This window comes from Formica exsecta, unplaced genomic scaffold, assembly GCF_003651465.1.
Source record: "Formica exsecta isolate Colony F162 unplaced genomic scaffold, ASM365146v1 scaffold458, whole genome shotgun sequence".
Classification (NCBI taxonomy): Eukaryota; Metazoa; Arthropoda; class Insecta; order Hymenoptera; family Formicidae; genus Formica; species Formica exsecta.
Window position 1 is genome coordinate 667,751 of NW_021851814.1, and position 17,121 is coordinate 684,871.

Here is a 17,121-nt window from a genome sequence, read left to right on the forward strand (position 1 = left end):
AAAATGATCAGCTTTTCTTTCATTTTTTTGAAGATAAATTAATCATTATAAATAAAAATCGCTAACCTATTGATATAAATAAACTCACCTATTTACATCCACATCGGTAGATTCCAAAATACTCCTCGCCTTATCCAAATGGCCATGTTCCACAGCCGCAAATAGAGCTAAAAGTAAAGAAACGATAACGATTTTAATTGTACGTAAATTTGCTATGACAAAACAAATTTGGCGAAAATAAAGAGGCATTTGAGAATTAAAAACAAAAAATAAAAATTGATAAAAGAAAAAAACGCAAAATACCATGCAAGTGTATGTTGAGGGATTGGGCCGAGAGAGGATTGATATGTATTGATGACAAATTATTCAATTGTTGGTGGGGCTGTTGTTTCTTCTTGCCGAAGCCCTCCAGGAACTCCATCCCTTGCAACGAATGTAACTCTGTGCGAATGCAAAAATAATATGGATTAAATAAATGATAAATTAATTGAACCAAAAATAACATTGTAAATGCAGATAAATGAAAGAATAAAAATATAAAATGAGGGAATATAAAGGATCCCGAGAAAGATAAAATTTTTACGTATGCTTTGTCAGGTTTATTCTTTATCTTTCACGACTTTCGTCGGAGAAGAATATAAAGCTAACAATAAAAATATATTTAGGTATAATTATCAACATTGGTTATTTATTTGGTACAATTCTTCAATAGATATAGAATAGAAGGCTCGTATTAAGTTCTAAAAAAAATGCTAAAATGCAATTTTGAAAAATGAGTGGCTGCGTATTATTTCTGTCTTGAAATATTATGTGCACAAAATATTATCGCGATTGGTTTGTACGTTTTACTCGAGCCACTTTCACAACTAGAAATTTTCCCACATGTCAGTGATGTTCTTAATGCTTCTTTATCATCTGATCTCACGATAAACATACTTTCTTTTTACAACTTTCCAGTTATTAATTTATTTAATGTGAAAATATGCTAGTAAAAGCGCTTCTTTTTTTTCTCACAGTTGATTCCTTAAAGAATGTAGCTAAATCGATAATTCTGTGAGCCGGAAACTCGAGTTAACTTCCTAGGAACTGCTTAATTGCATCTGACGTGCCATTATCAATTAAAAGATTTATTGATCCTGCATACTTGATCCCGATGATGTCGACACGAGAGCTCGTTCCAGACCGATCCGCTCGTAATCCTTCGTTTCTTTTGCATCCCTTTTCCTGGCATCAGTCGCTATTTTACTTCGAAAACTATTACCACGTCTGTTTGTCCAGAAATTAGTAAAGTTATCGACCGTCCTGATTTTGCAAGATTTGGAAGGACAGGTCTTGACATTGTCAAAAAATTTCTGATCCTGTAGGCAGTTTGATGCATTTTTTCTTGCCGTCTCGTGTATTTTACAATAAAATTTAATCTTCGAGCGATCAAATCCGCCGAAGGATTCAGCAGTCTTTCGGTTCCCGTTTATCGCGTTCGTTTGCGAATCTTTGCTTCTTCCTTCGCAAAAACATCTCAAAGGATCGGTCTCGCATCTAGAACGAAATGCGTTCTGTGACTCAAGACACTTTTCATCATAGTATCTATCTCGGTCGTAATTAATTTTTTGGTAGAATGGCTCGTTAATTGGTTTATGGGAATCCACGACGACGGTCAAGACGTCACGCTCGCAGGATATAGAGCGCTCATTTTCGCAGTCCTGCCGTTGCTCTTCCTCCTTTTCCTCCTCTTCGTAAAGAAAACTCGAGACGGAGGAGTCCAAGGAAGTGTCCAATACGAACGTAGGATTCTCGTAGAATACATTTTTACTCGATTGACATATATCTGTCTCATAAGATACGTGTTTGTCGCTACAGTTTTTTCCTCGAGTATCTTCCTGAGAGTTTTCTACGCTGCGTTTTCTGCGAAAAATGCGAATAACCTTCGGTGATTTTACGCCTTCGTTTTTTCTTGAGGGTCTTTCCGCTTCCTTGCGACCCTTACCCATTATCTTGTCGGTCAAGGAGAGTTTGCTCTTCAGATCCTTGATGATTTCTTGCGAACCGGTATCGTTTGACGATATCGAAATTTTTCGAGAATTCGATAATGTCTCGTCACCGGCCTTATCCTTGATACGGGAACTTGCATCCTCTTTCCATCCCGAGATTCTTCAATAATATAGAAGTTGCGTTCTTTCTTGAGATCTTTCGAGATGGGTTTCGACAGGTCAAAGCCGGCGGTCAATCGCAAGTTGGCGTGATTGCGTATCTTCGACATTAGTTTCACGGATGCCCGAAAGGATCTCGACCTCTTCAAGGTCGATATCCTATCGTTTGAGGAACGTCTCGAGAGTAATTCCATCTTCGGGCTGGATAAAGAGGATTTGCGAAATTTCATTTGGAGATCGGTCGTGATGATTTCGCTCGATATATCTTAATATTCCGTCGAAATATATGAGTTTTTCGAGAATATCAATATTCTCGACTATTTTTCGATACGACAAGATTGGTCTCTTTTGGCGTATTGCTTGTTTCATAAATTATCGATAGCAATGTATTATTATTGTCGACGATAAGGCACGTCGCACTGCCTCTCTTTGGTAAAGCTTTGAAGTTTGCGATTCTTCGTAGATCCTTAAAGCAAGTCTTTGGTTGGGTAAAGCTGGAAAAGATCAATACGGTCATTCGCTCGTTCTTGGTACTCTAACGTAATATATCTTTCTCTCTCTCTCTCTCTCGGACGGCATGACGAGAATCATGTATGTACTTTAAAAGCAGTTTAAATTTTTTTTAAATGCTAATTTTCTTAATGCGGTTTAGGAATTTAGTTTACGAATCAATCTATAATTTGTCGAGTTTCCGTTCTGGCTGGCAAATTATCTCATCGGCTTGTCTATTTCGTAATGACTATTTATTTACATATAAAATATTAGAAAAGTGCAAGAGTGGTTAGCGATGAAAAGATATTAACACGAGCGTTACGATGCAACGACACGACACGTAGATGCGACACGACCGCCGTCTTCGAAACAATTTTATTGTTTACTTAGGACAAGCACTCACTCGGACGATTCCGTTGCGCGACAATTGACCATTATGAAGAAGTGGACCGAACATCGTCTCTTCCTCCTCGGAGCGGCCGACAATTTACCAGCCCAATCAAATTTATTGCTGTCGTCCGTTAGTTGTTAAGATCTTGATGATAGTAAAGTATACTCCAAGATCAATGACAAGATCGCCCGTACAATACTTAACCAGCATCAAATATCAACCATGGGTAAAGCGTTTTATTCTAACGACAAGCACGAGTTCCCGTCAAGTTTTTAATTCTGAAATAACTATATATGAAGAAGGCGAAATATCGTCGTGTTTGGTATCGATATATGTATCGCAAAAAAAAATGCTCGATATCTATATCAAAGATTCAAATAAAGAATCATTATATCGAGAAGTAAGTATATCTCGCCTGAAAACATAATTTAAATATTTTTCCTTTACTCAAAACTTTTAGAAAAACATCGCGCTTTGTGTTATATCGAACTTGGCTTATTTACTACGTATTATTCAGAGTAACGATCGACTAAAATATTCTTTTATGCACCGTACCAGCCTGTTTCTCGCGAAAGCGTGGATGTTCAAACGTGCTCGAACCGATAGGAAGGGGCAAAACTGGTCGCTTGCAATACAGATTGGAGCTCATTAGATCTTAACAAGGGAATTACTGGTCGACGGGATGATAATAGGGTAATTATAGTTTAGAGTTAAATGAATCGTTAGAGTTTTGATCTGATGTGGGAGCGTTTTTTGATTCTCCAATAACTAATTTAAAATTCGAATCGAGCACATACAAGAGCAACTTGAAAAAAAAAAATATAAGATTAAAAAAGCAAGACGAATTTTCGTAACGAAAGAGGATATTTCCTCTTTTATCGCATTAAAAACGGTTTCACTCATCTCCTCTAGTACTTTTGCATAAATCGCACTATTTTTATCACAATGAATTGATCTCTTCATTGAAGACGTCAATCCAGGATTTCCTCTAAGAACGAAACAATTCGTGACTAACTACTAATGCATTTTCCTACGTTACAAAGAACTGTTTACTCCTTTAGAGTTTTGTCCTCCTTATCGGCCCCCGTTCTGATAAACGACGATGAGGATCAAAAAGAATTTTTCTAATACAGAAAGTGGTAAAAAAAAAAAAAATTTTTAGAAAAAGATACATTAGCAATTATTTTACTTTGTATAGCGAGTATGCAAGAAAGAGCCCTTATAAACGTCGTAGAGAAACCCTAGAGACTATTTTAATTCACGTTGCCATCTCGGGTGCGCGCAAACTTTAAGCAACAATTGCTCGTTGTGAGCTCTCTAAAATTCGCGCAAACGTATCGGCAAACGTATCGTTTGTGATTATGCAATGCTCTCGTGCAATTGCCGCGTGAGGCCAGCCTCGCAAGGACACGCGTATATATGACCGTTCACCGTTCGAATACCATTGACGGCAAGCCGACCGAGATTGAAGTTCCGCCAGAATCTCTCTCGTCATGCCTTTCGAGAAGAAAAATTGTCGCGCATCGACTACCTGATTATCACAGAGCAAATTTCATTCAGCTGGACCAATGTTTCTAAGCACGACGTCGTGAATCACGTTTCCACATTTGGACGCAAAGATAGAGTCGTTTCTTGGACGCCGTTGGTCCTATTAAATTTCCCGACATCTTCATCCAATCATCATTGTGATACTTCGTTGCCGAATAAATATCCATAATTAAAATACGATAGGATCGATATTGCGATGCTTTTCTTCAAGTTCCTTTATTGTTATTGCCATTTATCGATAACTCTTGTGTGATTACTTTAAATTCCTCGCTATTAATCCACGATACTCGACATTTCCTCCATTATCATCGTTATCGTGAAAGGAATATTATTTCAGTATTCCAGTGAGAATTGCTGTTGAATTTTTCTCGTATACACACACGATCAAATCGGAGTTAAACGTCCGACACGTGACGAAACGTCGTGCGCAGGGTCGGGATCGATTTTTGGAGATTTACCAACGGATGGGCAGCTTCGAAACGCGTTGCTCATGTGCGCGCGCACTTTTTTCACCGTTGCTGCTGCACTGCTGTACACGCCGCCTTCGCTGGTATTCAACTCGAGACTGAAGTCGAATGAGGCGTCGAAAAGACGGATTTCCTCAGCGTGACGGCTATCTTACGGATCCTTGCACGGCTCGACGATTCCTCTTTCTTACATGCACTTTTGATGTCAATTTTAATTTGTGAAAATTCTCGAATAATCAAATCATTCGAACAAGTCTCGTGTCTCCTATGAGCTGTGAGCGCCACCGATGTGGCATTACTGGCGGGTACACATACCAACGCGACCCCCCGATCCGTTCCATGGCAAGCAAACAGCTGCCCCCATGTCTGGTCCCCTCCATCAACCGGTCGCCACGTTGCGTAGCTCCGGAGAGAGAGAGAGAGAGAGAGAGAGAGAGAGATTGCCCAGCCTTTTGGCACTGACGATTGCCTTGCACGAGTCAATTTGTCTCTGCCTTTCCAATTAAGCCAGACGGATAATCTATGCTTTTGATATTGTAGAGGATGAAGTAAAACATTCATGTTATCATCATCGAGAAGAAAAGACACATTTTGATAGTTGCTCATATAATTGAATCAAGTATAATTTACTAGCTTTATATCTTAGCAAGAATTAATGTATATATGTATACAACCTTCATATTTTTCTTTTCGCTTAATTTTCTCAAACTATGTTATTCGATGCGTAGAATCGAGAATATTAAAATAGACATGTTACGTATTCATTATGTAGCGCCCAAGGCTAACATGAAGTTTGGCAATGTGCACATTTGCGTGAGATAACTCTTCCGTTCTAATTTAATTCATGGTATTACCTCAATGTTTGCTCGGATTGACGTCAACTCTTAATTAGAGCGATTAATTTATGTCTAATACTGAATTTTAATTCATTCGATTCTTTCTTTTCGGCGCAACTTATTTGATACTCTCGCATCTAAGAAAGATTATTTCCAAGTTTTCAAAATATACAATATATAATGTTTATTCTTATATCCGGACAATAATCAAATCTTGTAAACATTTCACACGAGCTTCGCAATAATTATATATTTATTGATATCAAACGAGATACATGTTTGATATGTAATTACTAATTATTGACGAATATTATAACAATTATCATCAATTTAATACCTGCTTGCGCGCATATGTCACTGAACAATTTAATGCTATTTGATGCATATTAGTATTTATCCACACTGTAAGTTTCGAGATTGTTACAACGAATTTAGTATGCTGCGAATTCTTATCATGTTCGACGAATGCACATTTCTCCTTTTTTTCTCTTGCATGATTTTGTTTACGTAATTAAACAGCTGGCTAGATAACGACTTTGCATCAACTACAATCGAGAGTTTCTCGATGCATGAATTTTAAGTCAAATAAGAAAATTATGGATATTCAACGTGCCGCGTTAAACGACAAAAAAAATTTAACGCAACAAAATTAAAAAAATTTGCAATTAACGATAAAAATTGTTCAACGTAATTTCAAAGACACGCTTTTTGTTGCACACAGATGAAGTGTTAAATATCTGCGATCTCATTAAATTCGTGAGACTGTAAAACTTCTTCTTTTTTCTCTCTCTTTTTACTATTACGTTTAACAAATCGTATTGCATTTATTAATCGTATATGAATAAGAGACCTGATTACATTTGCATTTTTATGCATGACCGATCTGGCATGCCGCACCTGCTATTTTTTTCAACATGGATAAAAATATGATACATAAAAAGCACTTTGTCACTCTTAATCACACAGTAAAAGAGATTATATCGTTTATTACATAACATGTTGATGCCACCGAAAATCCGATCTTCTGGAACAGATTTTAATACAATACGCACCTATTCAAGAAATGTAACATAGATTACGCATGTGTTGAACATTTCTTTGAATAATTGGTTTGCTTTTACCTCTGCGGAAAGTCCACCCACTTCCCGAGTTAATAAATATAATAGAAAAACGGTGGAAATTTTTTGATAATATTTAAATTTATATTATTTAACACGTAAACATGAATTTTAATAAAATTTATAATACACGCACATTATAATTAATATTAATATGGAAATATTTATAATTATTTTTCTAAAAATAAACTTTGTGTTGTTATACGCTTTTAATTTGTTAATAATAGGATTGTTGCAAAAAAAAAAAAAAAAACGAAAAGTACCGAAAAGTTTATTAGCAATTGCGGGGTGAAACTTTCTTGGGAAGTTTAACTATTGTATTATACTGCGAGAATTTAATTTCTATTCTGGGACTACGCGATAACAATGCACAGAGTTTTGTTCGCATGAAACGGGTCGTAACGAGGAAAGGCACGAAACATTTTTATTCTATTTGGACGAATGCATTCACTTTTGTTAATCTGATCCTGCATTACGAGAAATCAAATTTATGGGGTGATTAAGTATTAATTTACTGCTCAACATATAAAAATGGCAATAACTTGAAAACAACGCATTTCCGGACCTATATTCATACCAACTTTTTTTCTTGTGTTTGCCAATCCCCAATCATCTCCCGAGCGATTTACCTTCACTTTTAAAACACCCTGTATAGTTGCTGCAATTTAATTTTAATTCAACACCTATGCATATTTTTACTGTCATTGAGAACGTTTCGTACGAGGAATAAAATTTAAAATTAAATCCTTGAAATTTTCTTCACGAGAGCGTATTCATGAAAAATTCATTAATTCGTAAAGCATAATGATATAGTTGATTACAGACGGAGTCCGCATTAGTTTAATGTTTAATGCATTTTTATAATCTTGTTTTGCGCTTATTACCCAATTATTTAAATGTCCAAGACATACGTGTAATTAAAATAAGTTGAATACAACATTTATATTAAACAAAAAATAAATAGATAATATTATTAACATAAATATAGCTTAAAATAAATCTATATTTGCATTTTATTTAAATGCATACATATTGAGCATGCAAATATTTTGATGTTTTGCACATAATTATACAATATGCATCTGCATACGATCGATTCTTGCGCGATGTGCACGATGTGTTTGCTGAAAAAATAAATTTACATATCGATTTTGCATTTTATGCATTATGGAATACATTTGCATCACCGTACAATTAATAAAGTGCTTTTTAAGATGATTATTTGATCCAATTAATTGATTTTATATATATACATATAATAGATTTTTTCTTATTATGCAAATATAAAACGTCTGTGATTTAGAGAGAAACGCCATGATTATAATTCCAAGAGAACACTTGGCAAAGTACGTTTGCGTTTGTAGGACGTCTCAGGAATCGCTCATCAATGCATATAATCGATCGGAATGGAACGTATTGTCTGTCAATAATGAGACATACCTGTGTACGTGTTACATACGTATCTGTATGCAATATTAGACAGAAAATATGACGCCGCGATATACACCACGTAAATATAGTATATGCGATGATGCAGAACGAATGCACCCTCCGCGGAATCCATTTCCAACTGACATTGAGATATATATGTATGGCAGTGTCAGGAAATTGGAAGTGCGCAAGGACGCGCACGGGTTCTGTGCACGGGTGCATTAAAAAGTCATACATATTTGCGTCCGATGAGGAAACGAGGATCAGCGGAGAGATGCGAATTTATGCAAAGGGCTTGATTTTACTCTTCAATAATCCGGGTAGAGATAAAATGTCATAAAATTCTGTGCATAATTTTCAGAAGCAAAGAAATGTAGTTTCAATATTGAACGTTGGATGCGTAATAAGCTGTAGAGCAAGATGAAGTAATTCATTTAGCGCTCCAGTAAAATCCGTTTAAAGCAATGGCTGAGCCAATTTCCCGTATTTACATTGGCGATGATTTGGTGAATTGATGGAGAGCATGTTAATTATTTGACGTAATCGAGAAAACTACCGTGATAGGAGAGATATTACAACGAACAGCCTCGGATTCAGCTGATAAGTTTGGACTATTAAAATATTTTTTGCTTGAATATTACGCGTATTAAATTATATCGAAAAAAAAAACAACAAAACTCCTCGTTTCACTTAATAAAAAAATTTAATAAATTTGTTATTCGGAATGCTGCAAATTCAACTGATTGTTGATGAGTTTTATTCGCGAGAGGTTTTATAGCGCGTATTGGCGATTAATTGTATTTAAATAAATTAAAAACTTGACGCGCGCACTGGGAGACGTGAATGACCTAAGACCGAGTAATTAAAAAATTAATGAATTCCGTAGGGATACGACGACGTCATCGACATTCTTTGTCACTCTAATGGACTTGGAAACCCAAGACACTCCACATTCGCAAGTTTTAGATTCTCGAGGGTGTTTTCAGGCTAGATATATAAATTTCAGCAATCGTTCCTCACGGTTCTGAGAAGCAGGTCGTTATTTTTGCACGAATGAAAAATAACATTGCTTTCTCTTCTCAAAAGACACCGAAAAATTTAATAAATAAAATGACTGAAAAGAGAGCTCTATCAGTGAGCTTGATATGTTCTCAATTACATCTGACACAAACCTTACGAAATATCTAATACACCGTGAAATTACGTAACACATTGAAACTGGATATTCTTGCGTATAAATGTACTTTGATAATCATTTGATAAAAAGAGATAATTTTCACGTGCATTATAAGTTTGATAATAGACTGTAGAGCAAATTAAAAAAAAAAAACGCAACAGCGATACTCTCTTTTCCCGATTGCGTTATAAAAAATTTTTAATCAGCAGCACAATTCTGCGCATCAGTTGGTGCGCATCATCCGAAGCAGAAGATAATTTGCATGCAACAGTAGCAGGGATGCAATTAACATCGTAACTACGTGAGGTAACAATATATAATCATAAATTGTATTCTGCGCAAGAATATTGCGTATATAACTACAGCATAGAATATTCTCTGATAAATACAAAATATATCCTCAAAGAAAAAATTTCCACAATTTTATCGCATTTCTGTCTAATAACACATACATTGTAACTCACAAAGTTTACTTTATTGCTATTTGACAACATAATAAATAAATTGTAAGAAAATCATTTTAATTTTCTCAATTTATTTTTGAATTCATTAAGCAACAAGATTTCAGTTTTACCTTACGATAATTTTTGGGGAAGATGCCTGCCATTATTTTTAGCGGCACGTGCCAATGAAACAGGATATCTAATAATTTTTAATGAAACACAGGAGTTAGTTTTGTATATTGATTACTCGCGTGTGTTTGGATTTCTCGTTTTTATTGCAATCATATCAAATAAAAACTCTGATATTTCATTCATGGCACGATATACGCCAAATATACAGTTTCTTTACATAAATGGCAAAGCATATAAGGAGTATATTCGTTGAATGCATAAACATGAGAAATTAATTCAGAATAATATTTCGTGTGTGCTCGATGAAGTAGTTTTAAAAAAATTTCAAATTTTATTCGGTTTTCCTACTTCTCACGTCAGTTTTGTTAAAATTCTGTTTTATGGAATTTTTTCACTCTTTTAATGGAAAGATATAAAATGTGTCGCATAAAGGTTTCAGCTTTATGTTTAATCAACGGGATTTTTCAGATTCTTTGGTATGAAAAATGTATACGTCGAATTCGTTTGGAAACATCTGGAATTTCAAAAATCCCTCAAAAGATACTCTGTAAATATAATCCGCAACACGTGTTTGTATAACATTTCTTCATAATATTTATGATTGTGATTTTGTACTATTCCCATATCTCGTAATATAATGCGATTAAAAAAAGGACAAACTTTGACGAGAGAATATAATATTAGATTAATTTAATAATCAATATTAACTTTATTAAAACAAGAAACATTATACTATTGTAATATACGATCGAAATAATATAAAAATGTCAGTTTTTGTTTCGGAAAATATTTTATGTGTCACAAATATATTTTTGGATCTAAATGTTATCTCTCGGTGAATTTATGTGATACAAGTTAGAGCAATCTTTTTAACGAAAAGAAGCACTTCTCTGGAATAGAACTCGTCCTATGAAACCAAGGTGGACGATGCTCTTCTCGCTGAGGAATATGCGGAGGGAAGAGAGGTAAGAAACGATTTGAAGGAAGATGAGAGGATAATGCATTCTCTTCCTCGAGATTTGTGTCGCCGATGGTTCTTATGCTGCCATCGTTGCGGCCACATTATAGGGTCGTTGCCGCAGACTACGAACAAATGGTTTTCATTGCAAAATATGCAGATATCTCATTTAAAATTCCATGGAAAACGACTGTGTGTGATATAAACCTCGTATTTAAAAATTCTATCGAATCCTTCGCTAAATAAAAAAGACAATCTCCATTTGAAAATAAATTACTTATATGATGGATTTTATTTGTACTGTCGCGTACACAAGCTTTGAAGTTACTTTGCTGCATTTTAGTAAAATTTAGCAATGCAGAAACATTTTATTGATTTTATCATTTTGATATAGAGATTTGATATGCCAAATTAGATTAAATTAAATTGGATGATATCCAATTTAAATTATTCGAAAACAATAAACCTGCTCGCAAAACAGCTCGCAAATATTCATTACGCGCAATTGTTAACAAACAAACATGACAATTTTATCATTATCAGGTGCGAATCTGCGGTAACGATTCATTTTATTTCAAAGTTTCGCTTCATATGCGCATTCCTTTAGCTATTGCTGTTTACACAAACATTACTGATGCTATCTATGATGTATAGGAGAGGAGAGGTCTGTGACGTGTACATAAAATATCCTATCACATGTAAATTACAACATATATATCGCATTTTATCAGAGTATTCGCTTTTTCCATGATTAACTAACTAGATCGCTTTGCAGAGAAACAAATTGTTTAAATTAGACGAAATAATTTGTGAACGCACATTAGTTAAATCATTGTAAAAAACTACACATTTATCAGTCATCGTAATTGATTAAGAAGAGTATATATTTTTTTGCGTGCGTCATTAAATTTTTCCATTATTTTAGCGCGACCTGCATCACATTTTACGACAAAGAGATTGCTGCATTCTCGTATTTATGTTCGCGTCGTTCAAAGCTGCATCGCGTGTATATCGGCCGTTGTACTGTCCTATGTAAAAAGATTGATATGTGTCGCGCACACGTGTCGGAGTATAGACATTAGATCCTATACTGAATCCAGCGATGCAAACTTAATCTGTCAGATACAACGAACGACGCATCATAAAATTGGGAAAATAAATGTGGAAGCGTACATGCATGAATAGGCTGTCACTCGAATCCAGAATATTAGAATTTTAAAACATTTGGTCAAATTATTATCGTAAATAATAAGATCTTCCATTAAATGTTAACATAAATTTCGAATGTTACATGAACGTGGTTTCTAAGTCTGTCGTAAATTATTCGAGACAGGAGCACATTTATATAAGGCCAGGATATTGAAAGTTTCTTTAGAAACTTTCATATAAAACTCCTTTATGGATACGCGGTGTGGCTTAATGCATCACTTGATGTTTATTCTATAATTTAATATCTGCGTTATCAGTTGCACATTGCGATTTATCATCGTAATATGCGATGGCATGTGATAAATTTTTACAATCACTGACATTTTACGAACGACCATTTTATTCCACATCTGTTAATAATTTTCAAACAAACATTAAATCAAAATGTGTTTATTCTTGCTTTGAAATCTGGTATAGTAATTTTAAACAAAAACAAATCTGCTTGATACTATGGACATCCGCGTGGGTTTTGAGCGTTAAAGCATATAATGAGAAATATTTTATATAAAGATAAAAAGAGATGTTTATTATATATATAATAATGCTTTATTTTAATCTATATACGCAGCTTTATTACACATTTAAAATATTTGAAAATGACATAATATCGCACTTTAAAGAAAATGTTAACATACACATTATACTGTAAAATACATATTAATTATAATTTTCATTATGTTATAAATGAGCGCGATGTATTGTCTCGCGAACCGCTTCTCGACAGAATGCGCTTTGTAAATTTTTCAATTCGTGAACAAAAATTTCAATAAAATTCTACTAAATAAATATTCTCGGTCGACCGGAGCATGTTGATGTCGCACCACGCCTGATTGAGACAAATTGATAATTGGGTTTAACGCGACTAATTGCATCGGAAACAAATAAATATCATAACATTACAAAATTTAGTCAGTTCTCACGTACACGCGTTATCCTATTTATCTCCGCGTACTATATCCCGGTACAATACGTTTAAATTTCAATCACCGCGAAAACGTCACCGCGGTTTTTTAAATATCCATCCGTGAAAGCTTTTTTTTTATTTAATATTGATCATCCATTTGTCAAAAAATGTCTGTCATATATATTTTTTATATAAGATGGATGAATAATTTTCTGATATAATGTGTGTCTGTAATAATGATATCGTTGAAGACACGTAATATATTTGATGAAATAAAAATCAGACTACATATTTTATGATTAAATGGAATAGATGTTATTTGCAAAATTGCATGAGTTTTCTGTTTCGTTTACCTTGTAAAATTTTATTCAAAATCCCATTGGTGCGTCGAGTTCCTCGTTTTGATATCGCCGTTGTGAGAGAGATGATGCTTATTTGATGGTAACAATTTGGAACATGAATCAGTATGTGGAGACCATAGTTCACATATCAGCAAACTAAATTATTAAATTTTCTTCTCATAGTGAATAAAACTATATAACTCATAAGGATTTTTATCGTAATCCGTATCACATTATTAACATCAAATTAATGATGATAACAAATGTAAAAAATATAACATTAAGCCGATTTTAATTAATCACTGAAAGTTTATTGCGTATACCAATCACATTACATAATTCTTCGTTAGAGATATCAGAGAATCACATTGCATAGATGATATAAACCACACTGCGTTGAGTCATTAGAATTCCACAAAAGACCATTACATGCGCATTGCAATAATTCGCGTATCACGTACGTACACATTTCTGACCAAATCCGGTGTGTCACTTGATCGTGACTTTATCACATCCGATTGAAAGTAACTTTGCCTTTAACGAAGCGAAATGTAATTTCGTTATCGATTTGCAGTGCAGCGATGCAATTTCGCGTTGCGCCGGGACAGTGAAAAGCGTCATGGAAAGCCACAAAAATGAGGTAGAGCTTTTCCATTAGCAACAGTCAAAGAGAAATGTATCGAAGTCGATTAACCACACGAAATGATCTTTCCCACGTTCAACTGGCTAAATTAACACAGCAAATATACATATATATATGTTTAATATTTTTTTGCGACTCCGATTTAAAAATTATCTCTTTGTCGTTTAAAAATTTGTAAAAAAATATTTTATAAAATTCTCCAATTATATATATGTCATATACATTTTTTTTAAACTCGCGCAAGATTTATGAAACAATTACAAAATGCGTTTCTTGCAAAAATACTCCTCGCCACTCCTCGTGCATAAGTTCCTCGCGATGTAAAGGAAGGACACAGACTGAAAGGAAGGCTCGTAACAGATGTGTTGTGCTGTTAAGCATCCGAGCATGACATTGGGGCAGGTGAGTTCGAATTTCGTTAGACTCAGGGCTGTAACATGAGCTTGGTAGGTTTCAGATTAACGCGTACGAGATATTATATTTGAAATGTTTGTCTATTGAAACCCGTTTATGACATAGCTATTTTTTAATAATCAATTATGTTATGTATGTTGTAATAAAATGGTAATATAGTCAAACATTTTTATAAAATTTAGATCTTTAAAAAATTTTAAATTGCGATAAATGTAACGAACATACATTAAATGGGAAATTAAAATATTTTATAATTATAAAGCATTTTTTTTCTATTATTAAACTCATATTCTTTTATAATTTTAATATGTCGTAATCGTTTTACGATTAACGCGTAATTAATTTAGAAATATCTCCGCAATAATGATTATCCGTTTGTACTGAGATTTCTCATTAGAAATGTCAACGTATAAAAATAATATAAATTACAGATTATTATCTATTACGTACTCTCACAGAAATCTTCCCATGGTTTATAAAAGAACTACTAGTTGCTCAACGTACAAAGACTCACCTGCTTCTCAGACAATTATATACGCCGTGTACAAAAAAAGATAAACATACAATATTATATTTTATGAATGTAATTTTGATTTTTCAATTCTTTCTAATGTCACATCTATCGAAAAACAAAAACGGTTATCATGAGTCCCTATTGCTACTTCTCGACTGTTTTAAAATACGCAGAACTATCAGGACACCCGATACATCCGTACATGTATCACAGGTGCCGCCCTTTTCCGGAGTGTTTTTCTCACAGGACACGGAGTGGGCAGAAGGGTGAACAGCGAACGAATTCGTAACGGAAACTTTCAGAGTGCTCTGAAGTAATTACATGCAGAACTTGAAAGAGCGGAAGTGGGACACAATTACGATGGGGGAACAATCGAGAACTTTCGTGATTTCTGTGAGCATCGTAAACCCGTCCGCAAAGTTTCGCTTAGATTAGGATCTAACCTCGTACGAGCATACGAGCGAGTAGATAATTAAGATGCGAACTTGGTACACCGTAGCAGATGAAAATATAGTCAAACAATATAGCTGAGAGAGAGAGAGAGAGAGAAAAAGATCGTTTATTCTAAAAATCTTAAAACTATGAAATACTGTGACGTTGACACGAAATGGAAAGAAAAAGTGTTTATATATTCTTTGACTTTTTTTTTATTATACCTTCTTGTCTCGCATTGCTGACGATGCGGAATAGGAGGCTCGTCATGCATGAAGATCACTCCTGGATTCTGAATAATTCAACCCAACATGCTTGAAATAGGGCTACATACACGGCATAAATTTATGGGGAAAGAAAAGTCAGAGACAAAGAGGAAGAAAGAAAAGCAATAAAGAAAGGTTTATTTACAACCATAAATTTAAAATGCGTTACGATAAAAAGCTTTTGTAATAAGAAAAATGTAATTGGTCTCTTCACAAAAAGAGATACCATTCGAACAAGTTTCGGATTAGTACGACTTTGTGAAGAAGACTTTAATTAAAAATTCGATTAAATGAAAAAAATGAAATCGAAGAAAATGCAATTGTTCATGAAAATTATGATTGTCGCATAGTGTGGCGATAGCTCGACTAATTTAATTTAAATCAGGTGAAGGAAGAAAAAGAATTAATGTTTCGAGGAAAATCTAGAAAAATCTAATTTCCGCCTGTCACTTCCGATCATGATTCTTCGATGGTTAAGTTCAACGCATTTACATAATCCGATCTTATGGATGTGGTCTATGCAATCGATGCATAATATTAAGTCTTATGATTTGACGATAATTGCTGTTTTAATCTAGAAATCGATGTACAAGAACATCTTGCTCTAAAAAAAATTGATAAATTAATGGGAAAAAAATAATGCCACTATAAAACTGTTCAAACATCATTCTTACATTAGCAATTATGATACTTAATACTGGCTTCAATATCATAACACTTGTGAATGTTTTTTAATTAAGAATGATAATGTGAATACACACACGCACGTATATTATTATTGATTTAATTAAATTTAATTAAACGTCTCTCGTTGTATTAATTATATGAATAATTTATAATTATCAAGTTTGAATTATTGCATTAGTTATGCATCACACCAAATATTACAAATTTAACGCATTATCACAAGTAAACGATATATTAATGCTTTTCAAGGCAAAAAAATATCGTTTTATCTCCGGAAATCAGTAGGAAAAATTCATCAACGATAATTGGATAAGAATGTAACTCCGCTCTGAAGGTTAAGAAACGCTTGGATCGTCTCATCTACATTTGCTTCTGCCATTTATATGCAGAATATATATGCACGTTTGCTTTCACTTGACGTGCATATCAACACGTTGTATACTCAAATCACTTTCTTCGCTTTACTTAAAGCTCGTCGTTCTATTTAAATTCTTTCGCGTCGTGTCGCGGTATTCGAGAATAAATGGCGAAAAATCAGCCGTCTTCCATCTTTAGCGAGAGTCGAAATAAC

At 34.2% G+C, this 17,121-nt stretch overlaps 1 protein-coding gene and 1 long non-coding RNA gene across 4 annotated transcripts in view; one reads left to right on the plus strand and one right to left on the minus strand.

Moving 5' to 3' along the window:
• Positions 1–17,121, plus strand: part of LOC115240992 — an 87,737-nt gene that overhangs the window by 28,892 nt on the left and 41,724 nt on the right. The window lies entirely within an intron of this gene.
• LOC115240991 overlaps positions 1–17,121 on the minus strand; it is a 67,930-nt gene that overhangs the window by 10,307 nt on the left and 40,502 nt on the right. Inside the window, exons 1-4 of one of the 3 annotated variants that reach the window (XM_029816493.1) lie at positions 14,499–14,673; positions 13,607–13,683; positions 304–441; positions 89–167 (exon numbers count right to left, since the gene is read on the minus strand). In XM_029816493.1, the coding sequence (XP_029672353.1) occupies positions 89–167; positions 304–441; positions 13,607–13,683; positions 14,499–14,626 (422 nt within the window). In that variant the 5' untranslated portion in view covers positions 14,627–14,673. Of the gene's footprint in view, positions 1–88; positions 168–303; positions 442–13,606; positions 13,684–14,498; positions 14,674–17,121 lie in introns of those variants that run through there. The other 2 variants (XM_029816491.1, XM_029816492.1) reach the window with 2 other exon arrangements.